The 17,303-nt window shown below is 43.5% G+C and overlaps 1 protein-coding gene across 1 annotated transcript; it reads right to left on the reverse strand.

Annotated features, from left to right (window-relative positions):
* Positions 1–3,840: 3,840 nt before the first annotated feature.
* LOC104267111 (interleukin-1 receptor-associated kinase-like 2) lies at positions 3,841–16,089 on the reverse strand (the record flags this gene model as incomplete). Its single annotated transcript, XM_009867644.1, has 11 exons — positions 3,841–4,345; positions 4,522–4,722; positions 5,656–5,718; positions 6,389–6,584; positions 6,965–7,074; positions 7,609–7,723; positions 8,172–8,236; positions 8,668–8,862; positions 10,285–10,391; positions 11,038–11,208; positions 15,910–16,089. Coding segments are annotated over 11 exons (1,908 nt in total), but the record flags the coding sequence as incomplete, so codon positions are not given.
* Between the last annotated feature and the right edge of the window lie 1,214 nt (positions 16,090–17,303).

Consider the following 17,303-nt stretch of genomic DNA (forward strand, 5'->3'; position numbering starts at 1 on the left):
CCACAGAACCACGGGATCTCCTTGGGTGGGAGAGACCTTTAAAATTACCGAGTCCAACCGTTAACCCAGCACTGCCAAACCCGCCACTAACCCGTGTCCCTGAACACCAGATCGACACCGCCTTTAACACCTCCAGGGACGGGACGCCAGCACTGCCCCGGGCAGCCTGGGCCCGGGCCCGGCAGCGCTTTGGGTCAAGAAGCTGCTCCGAAGAGGGAACGCAGGCCTGGCGGCACGCGGGCTGCTGTGCGGGGCTGAGCGTGTCACCGCCGGGGGCTCTTGGGACTGACCTGGCCGCACTCTTGTGCCATTTTCTCTCCCACCTGCTGCTTGCTTTCCCCAGCCTGGCCTGGGCACCCCCAGGGCAGTCGCTGATGTTCCCGTGTGGCTTCAAAATACTTGAATTTTTCAACTGCAGGTTCACGTTGTAAGCACAAAGAGATGCTGTGTAAGGGTAATGTGTGTAGATTGGTGTCAGGTGGGGTTGGGTTATCCCTGTACGCTCACTGCGCTGGAATGCTCGGTGGTGTAGTTCAGTCCTTCAGTTCAGGGATATTTATCATTTTATCATTATACTTTAAGAAATGGCAGCAACTGCACAAGAAATAGCACCAGGAAATACAGTTCATGAAATGCTGGGAAATACATGGGTTTCAGTGTTGCCTGAGAAAAAAGACAAACCCTAGCAGTTGTTGGAAACTGTATTTTATAGCATGGACATTTCATTTTTAGATAGAAAAATCTTCTAGTACAAAGGGTACGTAAGATGCAGTCAAGGGTTACAGAAATCTCTGCTAGTTGGTTCCACAGCAATTAGCAACCTGGAAAATGTGTAATGCAGCTTTCTTCATGCTCTAGGTGTTTAAATGCTGCCTTAGTTTTGCTAATAGGTATTATGCTTCCCTGTTTGTATTTATTCACATTATTAAAAAGTAAATGTGCAAGAAAAAATGTTTCAGTGAATTGATAATTATTACTGTTAATCAACAATATAGGATGATGTTCAGCCTCTGGGTTTTGACTGCACCTTTGGGAAGTGCTGATCTCCAAATTAGCTTGATTTGCACTGTTCTGTAGTTCTATAACAACTATACCATTTTTTAAATTTATATTCTGTGTCCTTGTTCTAGTGTTGATGGATAGAAAAAAGCAGAGTTGTCCTCAATTTTTGACAAAGAGCTACAATGTCTTAAGGATAAAGGATACCGTCAATTCTGCATCTAAAGAGCAGTAACTGTCAGTTGTATCTCAGTAATCCTTGTAATTAGTAGTTTTAGAGTGATTTTTTTTCTCTAGGGACATCTCAAAGGAAACAAATAAGGTGTTTAACAGTGAATGACGACTGAATAACATGCTTGTGCTAATAATTACTAATGATTAAGTGTGTGCAAAGAGGCCTTGATAGCGGCTTCCCTACGAACACAAATTTACCTAAATAGTGTGGATTGAGACACGTTTTTCTGTGCTATAAGTTTTGAAAAAGCAGGCTATAAAGAAAGCATTTTTTTCACATTTTTTATTCACAAAGGTATTAGTAAGTGGTAATGCATAAATTTGCCAAGTTGAGATTTAAACATAGGTTCTCCTGAATACCTAAGTTATGCAACAGAGTAACGGTACTGTAAGACTATGCAGTGTCTTATACATGTTCCATTAGATACTTATGTAACCACACAAGACCATGAATGTCACCTCAGAATATTGTAAAACTAACACGGAACAAGTTATTGACCAATCTGAATATACTTAATGTTTCTTACAGCAGGATCAATGTTTTCTTGGTTTGACTCTGGTAAAATAATAAAAATACTGACACTGGCAAATAGATGGATAGTATCAAAGGCACTTAAATATAAGGAATTTTACAGTTTTTAGTGTAGAAGTCAATTTGATAAATGCGTAGATGATTCCAATACTCACGTCTTAAAATACTTTTCCTTGCTCATAATGGTACTTACAATAAACTAGGTACTGTAAAATATAGGAGATATGAGGTCTTACACAGAGACCTTTGTGTTAAGGTAGGGAAAACTATACCATTACACAATTCTAATAAAAAGAATTACATATAAATTAGTATTTTTTAAAAATACTCCCTGAACTCCATTATGGATTTAGCCATGTCTACATCAGGCCGTGTTACCTGTGCTAAAGAGGCAGCAGTCACCTGCCTGTAAACTGAGCTACGTGTTCTTGTTCTTCTTGGTCAGAATAAACCTGTATTTCCTGCACAGGCGTGGCATATGCTAACATTATCACAAGTAATAAATAGTCATAACAACAGAAGTGACACTTTCTCCAGGTGGCTTTCACTCGATAATAAATATGACAGCATCCAAATTTCTATTTTTCTTGTTTTGAGCGTGATTAGCAAGGCTGACCCTGAGGCTGCTGCTGCTGTGCAAGCCGAGAGACAGACAAAACCGATTTCCTCTCGAACACGAGGTGAGCAGGCCCACTGATGACCTCATCCTTCACCTGTTCATCACCCCACTCCCAAAATAAATACAACAAAGCAAGTTTTCAAGTGACCTATAAAAAACCTAAAGATATTTTAAATTACAATGTTGTCCTTGATCCAAAATAGACAAAAGTTAGCATGTGAAACACAATGAGAAACCTTAATAAAGTGTAAAGGACGCTTAGAAAAAATTAACTCCCAACCCCACTCTTAGGAAGCAGTAAACACTGCCGTAGAGCTCCTGGCAGTGACCCTCAAAGGCCGACTGCAGATGGAGGCACACACATGGATGGATGTAGGAGAGCAGCTCACAGAACAGACTAACGTGGCTTCAGTGATTTCCTTACAGCTACGGTCAGTGCAATTCAAATTAAGTCATGTAAAATACATCTGAGAACTTGCATAGAAATTCCCCTCTCTGGTAATGCAGTGTTGCTGAGTATGTGGACTACGATTACAGGGAATAGGGTAGATTCATCCGAAAACTGAAGGCTTGTGTCGCTGCGACCTGGGGGATAGCGATAAAAGAAGTGCCGGCCAGCTGCTGCTCAGTGCTTGCCCTGCTTTTCAGTATGCCATACATTATGTATGTAGGTGCTTTCTGAAACACACTGCAAAAGGATCCTAAATCATTTTGGAATAGTGTTTGCCGTATCTTTTTATGTTGCGTGTCTGTTTGCAGAGTAGCACTGGGCTTTAATCTGCTTGAGAACAGGCATTTTCTGTTTCTTTGCGCTGTGATCACTTCTGTTTTCTTCAGTCAGGCCTGATGTTTCTGATTCAAATCTACTACAGCCTAGATGAAAGGCACACTTTTACCATCTTTCTAATGAAGACACAGTCCTTACTTCTTCTGAGCTGGCCACTGCTAATAAATCCATGCGATTTATGATTCAAAAAGTTCAGAACTGTTTAACTTGTCTTCTTCATACAACAAAATATTTTCCATGAGCTTCTTCTTTTGATCATTTATCTTTATATTCCAAGATGTCTCTCTGGCTAATGCTGGAAAAAAAAAAAGCCCAAGTATTGAGAAAAAAAGTCCATCTATTGTCTAAGAAATTGATTATAATTTTAAATTAAGAAAAAAAAATGGCCTAGGGAAAAAAATCTGATAGACAACCAGATAACAGTTTGTAGATTTATTGCTAAAATCATAACCAAAGAGAAAGGATTTACGGAAAAGCATTTAGAAGTAGGAAGAAGAACCTAAGCACTTCTGGAGAAGAGAGAAACTGTCCCTACTGTTGTGACACAAGAGTGCTTTTATGAAGACTTCAGTTATCGTACCAGGAGCATGGGCAGCTTTGCCAAAACCACTTAAAGACGACGTGCGTTCGACTGTTCTGCTTGCGCCCGTCAGATTTATCCAGACTTACCTTGCGAGGAACGCAGAGAGCCGAGGTCTGCATCGGGGGGTTGAAAGGTGCCCTGGGCCGCAGACGCTGCGGCCGAGACGCTGTCACTCCTGGCGCATGCCGCATTTCTCTCCTGGAGTCCGTTTGCAGGTTTTTCCTGCTTGATCCTGTACTCAGAGGCTGCTACGTTTTCTAAGTTGGCACCGCTGTTGCTATATGGCTCGTCAGTAGCATTCCATGTAAAACTGCTGGATTCATCTGACTCACAAGGCACCCTTGACCCTTGGGCGCAGTACATGTCGGGGGACCCAAGCCCTGCTGAAGCTGCGCAGGCGCTGGCAGTGCTGAGGATGGCGAGCTGTGCGCTGTCCTCTTTGCTCTCCCCTGCAGAAGGCACCTCCAGGCTGAGGCTGGTTATCTCATCATCGGTTTCTTCTGGAGTGTTTGTGGAGAACCCAGAAATGCTGCCTCCAGAGATGTAATGCTCTCGTAATTTGTTTTCAGCCGTTTCCATCAGTTCAAGCACCTGTTTTTAACAGAAAAATCTGTGAATGCAGAGTAATTCCTATACCCCTGCTTCCACGTATTCTCCCATGGCAGCATGGCAGCACTCTCAAAAACAAGTAAGGCGTGAATGATGGGGCTTCATTGCTTCTTGCTGCCAAGAAGACTAAAACCTTGGTCGCGTATTTAAAATATTACCTCTGCTATGTTAGAATTCTTCTTTCTCAGACAAAGGCAGATGGCTGAGGCAAAATCAAGAGCAACCTCTTCCAGCAGGTGTCCTGCTTTCCCGTCTAGGTATTTACAGCATATTGCCTTGGCAGCTAGCTTTTCAAAATTTGTCACTTTGGAGCGTGAGCTTTCTTTCGCTGTTTGAATTTCATCAGCAATCATATCCTTCTGTTCAAAGGAAAGAGATGCATTAGCAAGGCAAAATTAACACAAACATTTATTTCTATCTGAATCACTGAGAATATGAGCCGTGCTGTGTGTTTGTTCTCATTGCTCCCTCCTGGCCAGTTTACACACCTATAAGCTTTAACAATCTCCGTTCGTGCAACTGGCAGAAACGTTGATTTTCCCAGGAGAGGAAAGGCCAAGGGTTTTCTCTGCATGGGGCTGATGTCAAATTCACTAAAGCAGACCCAGCTCTTATGCTGATTTATAGCAATGGAAAATAATTAACACTGTGTATAGCAGCACTCGTGCAGGACTTCTCAAACCTTGGTTAAAGAAATCCTAAGCCGAGGATCCCTTATATTCTGAACTCATTTGAACATTGCCTGGAAGCAGTTAAGAATGCCGTCGTTTTTCCCTTGACAGCTTCAACACGCTGGCGGATCCGGAACAGAGGTGGAGGCTGGTCATACCAGCTCCAGTTGGCTGTGAAAGCCGATTGTTTAGTTCCGCTCACACCCCGGGCAGGGTGTCAGCTCCAGCAACGCACCATCGCCTGATAAACACGGGCACCACCAGCAGCAGTCACCACCTGCCCGTGTGTCCCCTTTCCCTTTGGCTCCGAATGCCTCGTCTCTTACAAAAGCATGGATTTAAGCATGGATTTAAGCATGTTTGGTACCAATTATTCTGGAGGATCTCCTAGTATAACCGGGCCCACATTGGTGAGTGTAGTGTGTGAAAGGGGAATATGCATTCTGCTTCTCTCTACAGGCAGGGAGGCTGTTGATGCTAATGGAACCAGGACAGGGCTTCTGAACACCCCTTTTTCACAGACTGGAAGTAACAAACTGTATTTACACAAACTGAAAATTCATTTTATGACAGCAGCCCTATTCGCTCATGTTGGTGTTCATTATTCATGCTTTTCCTTACCAAATACATAGGGTGTCTTCCTTCATCCAGTGCCTTAATCCCTGTCAGTATTTCTGCTAAGACCTAAAAAGTATATTTGAAAGATACAACAATTGGTTCAGAATTAATTCCATTTTTAAAAATTAATTTTGTAACCAAAGAAGTACTGAACTACCAGGGCATTTTGAAATTACATTTTTACTTCAGATGGCTTAACAACGCCAAATCTGGGCAATATTTATGGCGCTTCAGATCTCCAGAGCCAAGTCCAAATTTTATAGTTAGGTACAATAGATATAGTTGAAACAGTGGATGAGAAGAAAGTAATTCTAAATAATAAGAAATCACTGAACAGAGTAACTTCCTATTTAAATGGAAACACCTGGAGACAGGTGACAGTGCCATAGACTCATTTATTTCAGTTGAAACTCCAAAATAGGAGGCAACGTTTGTAGCAGTTCACGTGGCAAATCTGCAAGAATTCTGAGAACTTGACTGAAACCTTTTGGCTACTCTTACAAGCAATCAGCAGTAATTTTTTTTTGCATCGAGAGAAAAAGGAGTTTCACCTCACTTTGCCACAAACTGAAGTATATTTGGAGTTTGAACATCATTAAACCCAGGATTTCAAACACATTATACAGTCAGCAGCTGTGATATGAAATTGCTGACAAAACAACTCTATGAGGCACATGCAATTTCCTATCTAGAAGCACAAAAGAATGCACTGGAACGTGGACAAAAGGCAACGTACCACACCACAGCTGAAGATATCAACTTTTTCTGATAACTGCCCATGTCTTATAAAATCTTCTGGCAGATAAGTAAGAGAAGCTTGCAGGACTTTGGTTTTCATCGTAGCATATTCTGATTTTTTATCAGCAGAGTACAATCGCAGACCTGAATGTCCAAGCTTTGGTGTAAAGTTTTCATCCAGCAAGACATTTGAGCTGTGAGGAAGAAAAAGAAATAACAATATTGGTCAAGTAATTACTTTGAGGTAAAGAATTACAGTTGTACACTTCTAAAGTTAAGCACTGAAAGATTCCAGCATTTGGCCTGCTGCGTATGAGTGAGAGCATGAAGAATCGTAGGAAGGTAGAGGGGAAGAACAAAGCACTCAAAAAATCTCTTCAAAAGAATATACTTCCATCATTTAGAAAACAGAGACCTATTAAAGATAAACCAGTAAACATCCTGCAGGACAAGAGATGGCAGAAAGATACTGCAAATCAATTTCAAAACTGCACAAGCTTTCCAACATTATTGTTAAGAGAAATCCTGGAACTAACAGGTGACCACGGAAGTGCTGATATGAGAAAGCTCTCACCTTTTGATATTCCCATGAAGAATTCCAAAATTATGTAAATACTGTACAGCTCGGACAAGTCCTATAGAAATGCTAATTCGCACCTCCCAGGTCAGTGGAGCAGAATCATCCTGCAAAGAAGTGAGGAAAATATGGTATCTTGTAGAATAAAAACTGTCAGACGTTAGTAGTTTTGAAAAACAAAGACTGATGTTGAGCCCAAATCAAAACTCCCGCTTTGCCGATGTTTCTCTGCCCTGTGACCTGCTCTGCAAACGCTCTCTCAGTAGGTGTAAGCAGCTCCAGCTGCCGCCTCCTTAGCTCTTGCAAAACGTCGTAGCACATTACGCCAATCGATGATGGATTACACAGAAACATATTTCCAAATCCAGTGAAATACTACAAGATAAATAAAGACATTTTGCCGATTCTTTATTACTTTAAAACTCTGAAAGCTGCACAGCAGAAACTTCCTGTTGACCTGATCTGCTTTGCAGCAGAAAAACTGGCAAAGAGCTGTAGCCTTTCTAGGACTTGTAGTCAAGATACTTGGGCACTTCTTATTTTTGGCTGTTTCCGGAATTCAGAGAGGTACAGTTGCTTTTCCTGCATGGACAGGACAGGACTTGGCACAGGCAGAAGACAGACCCAGATGATTTGCTTACTTGACGCTGGAGTTTGTTCTGTAGTGACCCGTTCGGCAGGTACGGATATATGAGACAGTGCAATCCGGTCTCTACTGAGAAACCCAACAGCTGCAAAATGTTGACATGACAACACCTGTGGGCACAGATCAACAGTGATTTGCAAATGCAGGAAGAGTAACACAGACAAAATACATTCCTGAGCTGGAGTGAATTCCTAAATTCAAGGCAACCGCGCCGTGTGCCCTGCAGCTGGAAGCACAGACTGGCCCCGCGCAGGACGGCAGAAGGCCGGCTAACCTACCAGCACAGAGAGGTGGTGGCAGCGTGGTGGCTCTCAGCAGGCAGGAGGGAGGCAGAATTCCAGAAAGCCTGATGTCCTCCCGCCCGAGACTGCCAGAGGCGCCGTGTTTGCTCTGCAGGATGCAGCGGTGGCAGTGGCAGCCGAGCTTTTGGCTCAGGGCTCCCGCAAAACAGCACGGACGCCTGCAGTCCCCCCCTCAGCGTGGTGCGTGGGAGACGGGCACACCGGCCTGCAGCTACACACACAGGCAACAGGCTGAGTCTGAAAGCCAGGCACCTACCGAAAGCAAACCTGTACTTCTGTGTGAAAGAACCTCTGGGTGGAATTCGGGCTTGTGCATTCTGTCTGAAAAATGAAACCATGCAACGGAATGTCAATAGCAGTTGCTGACATGTTGCATTTCTACACATCTTCTAGTCTGTAGATGACAAGCCACCTCAGCAGGTGTCACCGATGGCAACTTTGAGTGAGACACAATTGAAAATTAGAACAAAAACTGGTGTAAAGACACCTCTGATCCAGTCTCAATGCAGGCAGCTGCAGTGCAGAATACTCCCAGGGACAGAATTCATAAAACTCCTCACGTTAGAATAAAGCATCTCTCCTATGTGCCTGCTGAGTTTAGGTTTGCTTACTTCACATCCTTTCCTTTTTACCTCTCGTCTCATGTAGCTGTTCTGGTTCCTTGCCCACACAATACTAAATGACAACTGTTAATGTTTATGAGATACTAATATTATACCCTCTTGAAGAAAAAGAAAAGGGGGAGTACTTACCTCTTTCAGTCGTTTGATGACGTACACCACGTTGTTCCTCTGACCTTTGTAGACGTCTGCAAAAGTACCCTCACAAATTCTACTCTTGTCACTGAAACCATCGGTGGCATTAGTAACTTCCCTCTGGGTCCACAAAAGGCTCCCGCTGGGGAGATCAGTCATTGTCTCCTGCTGAGGAGTAGAAGAGCTGCAAGGCTACACATTTGTAGAAGAAATAAGTATCTCATGAAAATTCATACACATTTTCTTCTTTCAGGTGCCATAATTTCTTTTCCAAGACTTGAGCAATCACGGTGACTGTTGAAGGAACCCGTGGAAGGTACTGTGCAATCCCTCCTGAGGGCTTCCCCTTGTGATACCTGTCCTGATGTGCTTTGCTGATGTAAAAGCTTTGCATAGTAGAAGAGACCTGAAAACAGTTACCACTTTGCATTCCCACCCTTCCCAGAAAACAGACTTAGTTTTGTTAGAAGTGATGTTAGTTTAAGTTACAAAAAATATCAATCTTTGTGGCTGGGGCAAATATTAAGAAACAGCTGGACCAGAAAGTAGGATCCTTCACAATGTATTTATGTTCCAGTAGGAACTTGACATCTACTTCTGAAGCATCTGGTGTCGGTTGCGCAATAATTTGTTGCTTCCAGTGTGGCAAGTCCTGATGCCAATTGTTACTCCAGTTCCACTGGAGCCTCATCGCACAGCTTGCACAACCTTAATGTGCTCCAGGCTTGAGAAAACAAAACATTAACTCCCTCTCAGGAAACTCTGAAACTACTGCATTCTTTGTAGCAATCTTCTCTTCTTGCTGGTACTCTTGAACCATGTTATTTTGGAAGAGTTCAAATTCTTAAAATACAATTGTCTTTAAAAAAAACACAAAAAAACTTGTACAAAATAAACCTGAGAAAACAGGCCAAGACAGTACCATGACAGGCCAGTGTGTGCATGTGGATCTGGAGAACACTCTGAAGACCCACGGGACAGATCTAGCTCGACTAAAAGATAAGAGAGCTACAGGGAGGAAGGAACAAGGGATGGTGCTGGAATCATTAGGAACAGGAGAAAAACTTTCCACAGTGAGATGGTGTCATGGGTTTGAGTCTGGTGGCACTGGAACAGGGGAACCTCCATCCCTGGAGATTTTCAGTTGTCAGCTACACAAGGCTCTGGCCAAGCTGACGTACATTTGATACTAGCCCAGTTTTGAGCAGAAACCACATTTTAAGTAAAAAATTAAACTACAAGAAGTATGCCATTCTGACTAGCCAGTGGTATGTACTGCACTCTCCTACGACCACACCAAGTCCTCTGTAAAATCGGAACTGGAAATTCCTGCAGAATTAATTGCTATTTGTGGGCATGTTATCCATGCTGAGCTATGCAGCAGGCAATATTGTTAATTTTTCCCTTCACTGGCAAAAAAAGTGATGTAAACCATAAGTAATCTTAACTATAGTATTACTATTATATTCAGCCCAAACAAATTGAAATGAAGCCCCACTTCTTCACCAGATCTGTATTTTATGCAAGTAGAGAGATAAACTTTAACTGAAGAAATACAGAATTTCACAAAGACAATTCTCATTGTTATAATCAGTGAGTACTAAAGGGATTTACCTTCACACTTGATGAGACAGGAGGATTTGACTGCAGGGATTTCAGAAGGTCTCTTGGGGGAGGTGGCGGAGAAGGAAGTGAATACAAGGCTCCTTCAGAAACAGCACCTGAAACTGAAAAAACAGCATTGAAAAGACACCTTATTTTTGTAATACCACAGCCTGTGACTAAGTATGAAGGTCTGGGGTATTTTGTTGGATTTCCTAACCAGGGATAATCTGTGACAAGCTGTCAAAATGCGCAGTGCTGTGTGAAGATAGGGAGCTGTTTCCCCAGTTCCTCTTCGCAAGATGACTACACAGATCCCTCCAGCCCTGGCTTCCTGTGTCCATACCCCGGGGAGGTGCTCTCCCGGTACGCGCTGCAGGTCTGCGCCCTGCCTGCCCCAGGCTCAGCTCTTTGGCCCAGATTTATTTGGCTTGGGGAGAGGGACACGGGGCAGGAAATGTTTGCACTGATCCAGTCGCAGTGCGGAGCCAGGACAGGACCAGGGTGTTCACACAGACCTGGGAAACCTCTTGAGACACCGAGGGCAAGCGGAGCCAGCATCACCTGAGGCCGAGAGGGGTACAGGGAGGAGGAATAGGAAGCCGTGTGCTGAAGTTAGAAATGAGCAGCTTGGGAGACAGCAGTGGGAGGAAAAGGCAAGTGTTGAGGTGTGAGCACTGTGTATTCATCACACGGTACTGAAGGCGAACGGGCAGCAGTCTCGGCTGTGGGCATTTCAACGTTAGAGCAAATTCCGTCACTTACTCCCTGCTGGCGGGATTCCCAGATGTGAAGAGTCTGGTGCTGGCAGCAGACTAATCTCAGTCTCCCTCTCTTTGTTTTTGTGTTCTGTGGGAGTTACAGGTATGTTCTCCTGTTTAGGTGGCTCTACCAGCTCTTCTTTTTCAGAGTGGGTAACATTAGAGGCTGATGTCCCTTCAAGAGAGAAGAAAGGGAAGATGAAGATTTCTGGGGAAAATAGAGTCTGAGTTTAATCAGTTATCAGGAAATAATCCTTGTCAGGAAAACAGACTGTAAATTAATATGAACACTAAAATGAACATTCAAGCAATTTATTGTTAAATTGCTGAAATACTATTGGTATTTAAATTCTGATCATATTCATGACATTAACTGCTAGTGGGAATTAATGAGAAGGGATGGCTTCAAACAAATACCAGTCATGGCTACGCAAAAGATATATAGTATCTTACAGTAAGAAATTAGCAATAATAGTATAGTTATTTTGTCATTTTCTATATAGCATCCTTCGGCCAATGATCTCAAATCATAAATATCTCCCAGCTTAAAGAAAGCATCTAGTTCTTTGTTAGTTGTCATGGGACTGGGAGGAAGTTTGGCAGAACTGTATCTGTTTTAGCCAGTTGAATATTTCAGGACAATTTTCAGTTGTGTGGTTTTACTCTCATGACCTTGGTCACTCCACAAAAACACTTTCCCTTACAGAACTATTTGCAATAAAAAATTCATACTTTTACTTTTGACCATAAAGAAACAAACTGAAGACGGTCTAGGGAAAACATAGAAATGGTCAAAGGTTCAGACTCGCTGATATATAAGGAAAAACTAAAGGCTGAATTACTGATTCACTATAGCTCTAAAAGATCCTGTGTTGTATATGCGTTGGCAAAACCTCAGAATCGGGCCCGGAAAAGCAACCTGAAGTCTGGTTAAAAGTACAAAGACGCTTTCAGCACACAGGGACTTGAAAAATATGTACATCTTAGAGGGAATTATTAAAATTACATTAGGCTACAGTTACAAAAAAATAAAGTAAAAAAACCCAGGCTGCTATGATAGACAAGATTGTCAAAATCTCCTGAAGGAGCAGCTGAACTCTTATCCATGGGTACATTTACAGCTGAGGGCTGCAGAGCAGGAGTATCTGAAAAGCAATAATGGGCCAAGTGGGCACGTTCATATCAGGCAGGTTTTTGTCTCTGACCTCTGTCTGGGGTTCGTACCCACCTCTTCAGTGTCATCGGTGACTGCAGGTTTGAGTGAAACTAGGTCTTCAAACTAAAACTCTTTATTATTGTGCCAGAGGGCTACAAAACACCAAATTTTACGGGTTTTTGAAATCAGCCATAAACAGTCTGCAGGCCTTGAGTCAAAACTGACGGGCCCTGTATTCTGCAGTTTTTGGCTTTTCCCTCCTACACTTTAACCTAGAAATCTTTTAAATTAGAAGCACTTCCTTCTTTCAACCTATTTTTCAGGGTTTTTCATGAATTTTGCAACTTCCTCCACATCAGACAAACAGGTCACCGCTAAAGCTAAAGAACTGACATAAGAAAAAAAAAAAGATTACGAACATTCAGAAGTGAACATTCTGAAGCCCTCCGTGGCACAGGCCAGTACTGTAGTTCATCCATTGTCACAGAGGAGATCAGAGAAGCAGAGGTACGGTAGATCTCTGACATCAGCGTCTGCTCACCTGAACTGAGCGTGTGCCTTTCTTGCCACGTTCTCTTCATATTTACTTTCCCTATTTACTCTCTAGCCCACAGAAATCATTGTAAAGGCCTCTATTTACTTGCATCAGCAAACTACAGCTTTTAGAAACTAAGCTTTTCCTTCGAAATCACAGACAAAGGGCACTCCTGCTGCCCAGAGGAAGTTTATTGGGGTTTATTTTTAACAGGGGGAAAACCCTTGGATTTTGCAGCTTGTGGCAAGCAAAGTCCACAAAGTCTCAGAAATGTTTTCCAGAGAGCTCAAACAAAAAGGTAAATCAGTGAAGCACAAGAGAAGGCAGGTAATGCCCTCTTGTGCCAGCGACTGGAGGGAGGTCCACGTTGCACAAGCTGAAGTGGTATTTACCCAGCGCTGAAAAGCAAACCAGAGAGACAAACACAAGGGTGAGGAATGTGCCTGCGCAGTGCTGATGATTATTTTTGCCTGTGTTGTATCTTTATTTTTAATGGCAAAGTTGCTGGAAGCTGTGCTTGGATTGGAAGCCTGAAAGACAGATCTGACTCCGTTCCTGCATACAGAGTCTTGTCGGGGGCTTTACGGGTGCTGCCCCTCGGGCCTGACCTGCTCCAGGGTCTGGCCTTTGCAGGCAGGAGCAGGGCCAGCGAGCAGAGAACCTCCCCGCAGCCCTCGCCTTCCCAGGGCCTCCTTTGACCGAACGTGCTAAACATCAGCTCACATCCAACAGTGCTGGGGTTTGCAGGCTACAGCTTTCTGAAATTAAATACACGAAGCTTCTCCTGGAGTCATGCACCACTGCGAAATGCTGATCTAATCTCAGTTTGAAATCTACTCACGGTCTTGTTTTAAAGGTCTGTAAGAGAACAGAACCCTCTACCCCGGGGCAAAAGCAGCAGCAGCTCCGATGTTACAAGCAGCAATGCTTCTCAGCTCTTTGAACTCAGGATGTGCAAAAATGGAAAAGTTGACCCACATGGGAAAGAAAAGGCATCCTACCTAACTGAACAAAACCAGCCTTTTCTGCCACAGAGAAGAATTATGTTGAAAAGCACAGGGGTAAAAACATCTAGTGATTGTTCAGTTTCAGTCTGTATGTTTCTCGGAAGGAGAATGCAGGGTGTTATTTATTAAATCACAAGGTAGAAAGCCGAATTGTTAGTAAACTCTGCAAAGGAATACACTGCAATAAGGCAGCTGTAAACAAAGGTGGGCCCCAGAACTTAGGCTCTGACAGGAAAAGCAAGCAAGGGCTGTAACTAATGAGAGTTTAAGGTGTGGCAGGTTATACCCTGTTGTGTAAGAGCACCCAGAAACTCTCCTTATGGCCTAGGAATCAACTCTCTTAAATATCGAACAGGCACAGAGCAAGAGTGACATCACAGCATGGAGGTCACCCTCTACTCCAGAGTATCCCTAACACTATCAGGGAGCCAGGGTATTGCACTGTGGATAGCTAGATCAGACTTATTCAACGTAGAGATCTAAAAAAATAAAGAAAATCAAGATTTTGTTTTCAATCCCGTTCACTCAGACTGGACCCTCAAAGTCACAGTCACTGTGACTAAATTAACAATTGTTTTACTGATGATGACAAATTAAAAGAGAATCAGGTTTGCTTTCCTGTAGCCTTGTTTGCCTTGCTGAAGAATGAGCAGTAAGAATTGTTACAATCTCCTAAAATGAATGCTGCGGCTGAATTCAGTCGGAAAGTGGATGCGCGGAATCAAAAGGCTGCATGTGAGCGATGGCAAAATCAGTTCTATTAACTGAGCAATGCTCTCATTAGCATCTGTGGTTATTGTGTTTGATGAACTAAGGCAGAATTTGCTTGAAGGATGCTTGTGCTGTATTGCTTAATATTCCTTTTTTATATAAAAAAATAATTTAAAATACCATTGCTAAAGACTTTTTTCTGCCACACCAAAGTGAAAGTCTTGCTAACGCCAGGAAGCTACAGCAAACCAGCTGTGCTACCCAACGAGACGCTGTGACAAGAAACCCATGATGCATTACTGGACTTTCCATGAGAAGCAGCTGCCTCTGCTGTGCAGCGGATGCCAGCTGTGCCCTGGCTGCTCTTTCGCAACAGCTGCTCCTGGTGTGACTCCAAACCACCCCCGGCTTGCTGACGCTTTCCCCACCATGGACTGCGAGGTTGTGCTCCCCCACGTCTTCCACCTGTGGAAGCGACATCCTCACAATTTCCCACCCGCACCTGGACAGTACTTCTCTCAGCACTTTCGGCCATGTTAAAGAAGTCTGTAACTTTTCTTTCTAGTAATTCTCTTTGGAGAACTGGCAAAATTCATGCAAATATCTGATTTCCAGAAAGTAGATTTTGGGTGGCAATGTGTGTGAACATGGTCCACTCAACTTCTGGGGGCAGTTCAATACAGAAAGACGGTGTGTTGTCCAGGGTTCAGATTTGGTGGTAGAACTGGAGGAAGGTACAGTTTGGCTTACAAAAGGACAGCTGCAATTAAAACATAAATTCCAACGGTGAAAAATGGAAAGGAAAACTGTATTTGAAAGTGTTGTGATTCCTATAAGGCAATGGTTTACCTTAAGTAGGCACACTGAGTTCAAACACTAATAATCTTACCTCAGAAAAGATAAATCTGAAATAGAGCAAACTGGAGATACGTGAGAAGAATTACATGTAAAGAGTTAGAAAAGACTACAGCTGTTTAATTTATAGAGGGATTGTGGACAGCATAGGATAGGAATAGAGGAAATATGAAGTGGGAAAAAGTAATGTAGGTAGTTGATAAACCACTTCTCCTTTTCAAAACCTTTTTCTTATGGTGCAGGAAAGCAGGCTGCATCGGCAAAACTGCTTACGTGCTCTTATACTCTGAGTTTGTTGACCATTACAGTATAATGACAAATGGCCTCAAGTTGCTCCAGGGGAGGTTTACATTGGACATCAGGGAAAATTTCTCACCCAAAGGGCTGTCAAGGCCTGGCGCAGGCTGCCCAGGGCAGTGCTGGATTCCTCGCCCCTGGAGGTGTTCAAAAGCCGTGCAGATGTGGTGCTCAGGGACAGGAGTTAGTGAGGAATTTGGCAGCTAGACCAAAGGATCTTAAAGGTCTTTTACAACGTAAAGGATTCCATGATTTTAAAATTTCATGGAGAAACTAGAACCTTCCTCTCTGTGGGAGGAAGGGGCAGGTACTCACAGTCCAGAATGACCTGAGCCGCTCGGTAGAGCTGCAGTCCTTGCAGCAGGTCCAGGAGCTGCTGCACCGTGGCCAGCCTGACTCCCCACCACCACATCAGCTCTCTGGTTACGCTGATCCCTGTCTTCTCCATGCACTTGATTTTCCGTAGCTCTGTTTGATCGGTTATCACGTAGGAGGCTAGCGGGAAACAACAGACATTTCTGTTTAAGAATTAGAAAAAACAAGCAAATGCAAGCAAGGAAAACTACGGTGCGAGACGCTTTTTGCTTTTTCATTTGCACACTTCTAAAAGGAAGGATCGCAATAAATTAGGCACGTGGACATGAAGAAAATTCAGATTCTAAAGTAACATACTCCTTTTATTCCTTTGACTGTTCTGGAGAAAATATGGTTATAACAGAGACCCAAACCCCAGTCACACTTTTCAGCATATTTTCCCCATAATCTTCCTTCACCTTAATACTTTGTACCAAAGTAAGTTCAGGTTAAATTTCTGGTGTGATTCTCCCCAAAATACGTAACAGAGTCAGTGAGGAGACTCCTGTCTACATCACTAGTTACCATCGTTGCGGTAAGGCAAACAGTACCTGCATCACCTGGGCGTTATTTACAGCCTGATAAACCTCTTGGGGAAATGCAGCTGTTTTTAAGAGCGGGAAATACCGCACGAGAGCCAACCTTGCACCATTTGGCCTGACTCTGAGCACACGCAGCGCGCTGGGTACCCCCATGCTCCCCCCTGCCCTCCGTGAGCGCCCGTCAGACCCCTCCATCAGCCACCCCGTAAGCGCGAGGTGCTGCCCCCCAGGTGGGAACAAAGGTTCCCAAGGTCACACCTCAGCTGGCTTTAGGAGGACATTATACAACAGTTTCGGGGATCTGAAGGGAGCAGAGATGAATCCCACCTCCGTCAGCAAGTTTAATTAAGAGCTTACTCAGCAGTTAGTGAAGTCTTGAATGAAATTAAATCGTGTTAAACACAGGAAGGCAGGCCAACTAAGAAAATACTTGGGTTAGAATTGTTTGGGCTGGGATACAGAAAAAAGAATTAAGAGCTCAGGAATGACGTTTTCTCTATTTATGAACTGGACATGACCAGGACCAAGAAAAATAGGGGCAGTAAGTGTGAGGAGAATTCATGAAGTGAAGGAAGAAATTAAAAAATAGAACATTTGAGCACAGGACATTGTTGAAACGGGATGTTACAACAGGCAAACAAGTAGCAGAAGACACAGTGTGAACCGCGAGGGTGTGTGAAAGATAGCGGAGAGGGAGGGGAGGCAGCCGGGCTGCCCAGGGGAAGCCAAAGAAATAGAGAAGTCTGGAATTCCGGCTGCTCACCAGAGGTTTTACTCGATCCCAAGCACAGCGCGGTGCAGGGGAACCGCCTC

The sequence above is a fragment of the Apaloderma vittatum genome, unplaced genomic scaffold, assembly GCF_000703405.1.
Source record: "Apaloderma vittatum isolate BGI_N311 unplaced genomic scaffold, ASM70340v1 Scaffold30384, whole genome shotgun sequence".
NCBI lineage: Eukaryota > Metazoa > Chordata > Aves > Trogoniformes > Trogonidae > Apaloderma > Apaloderma vittatum.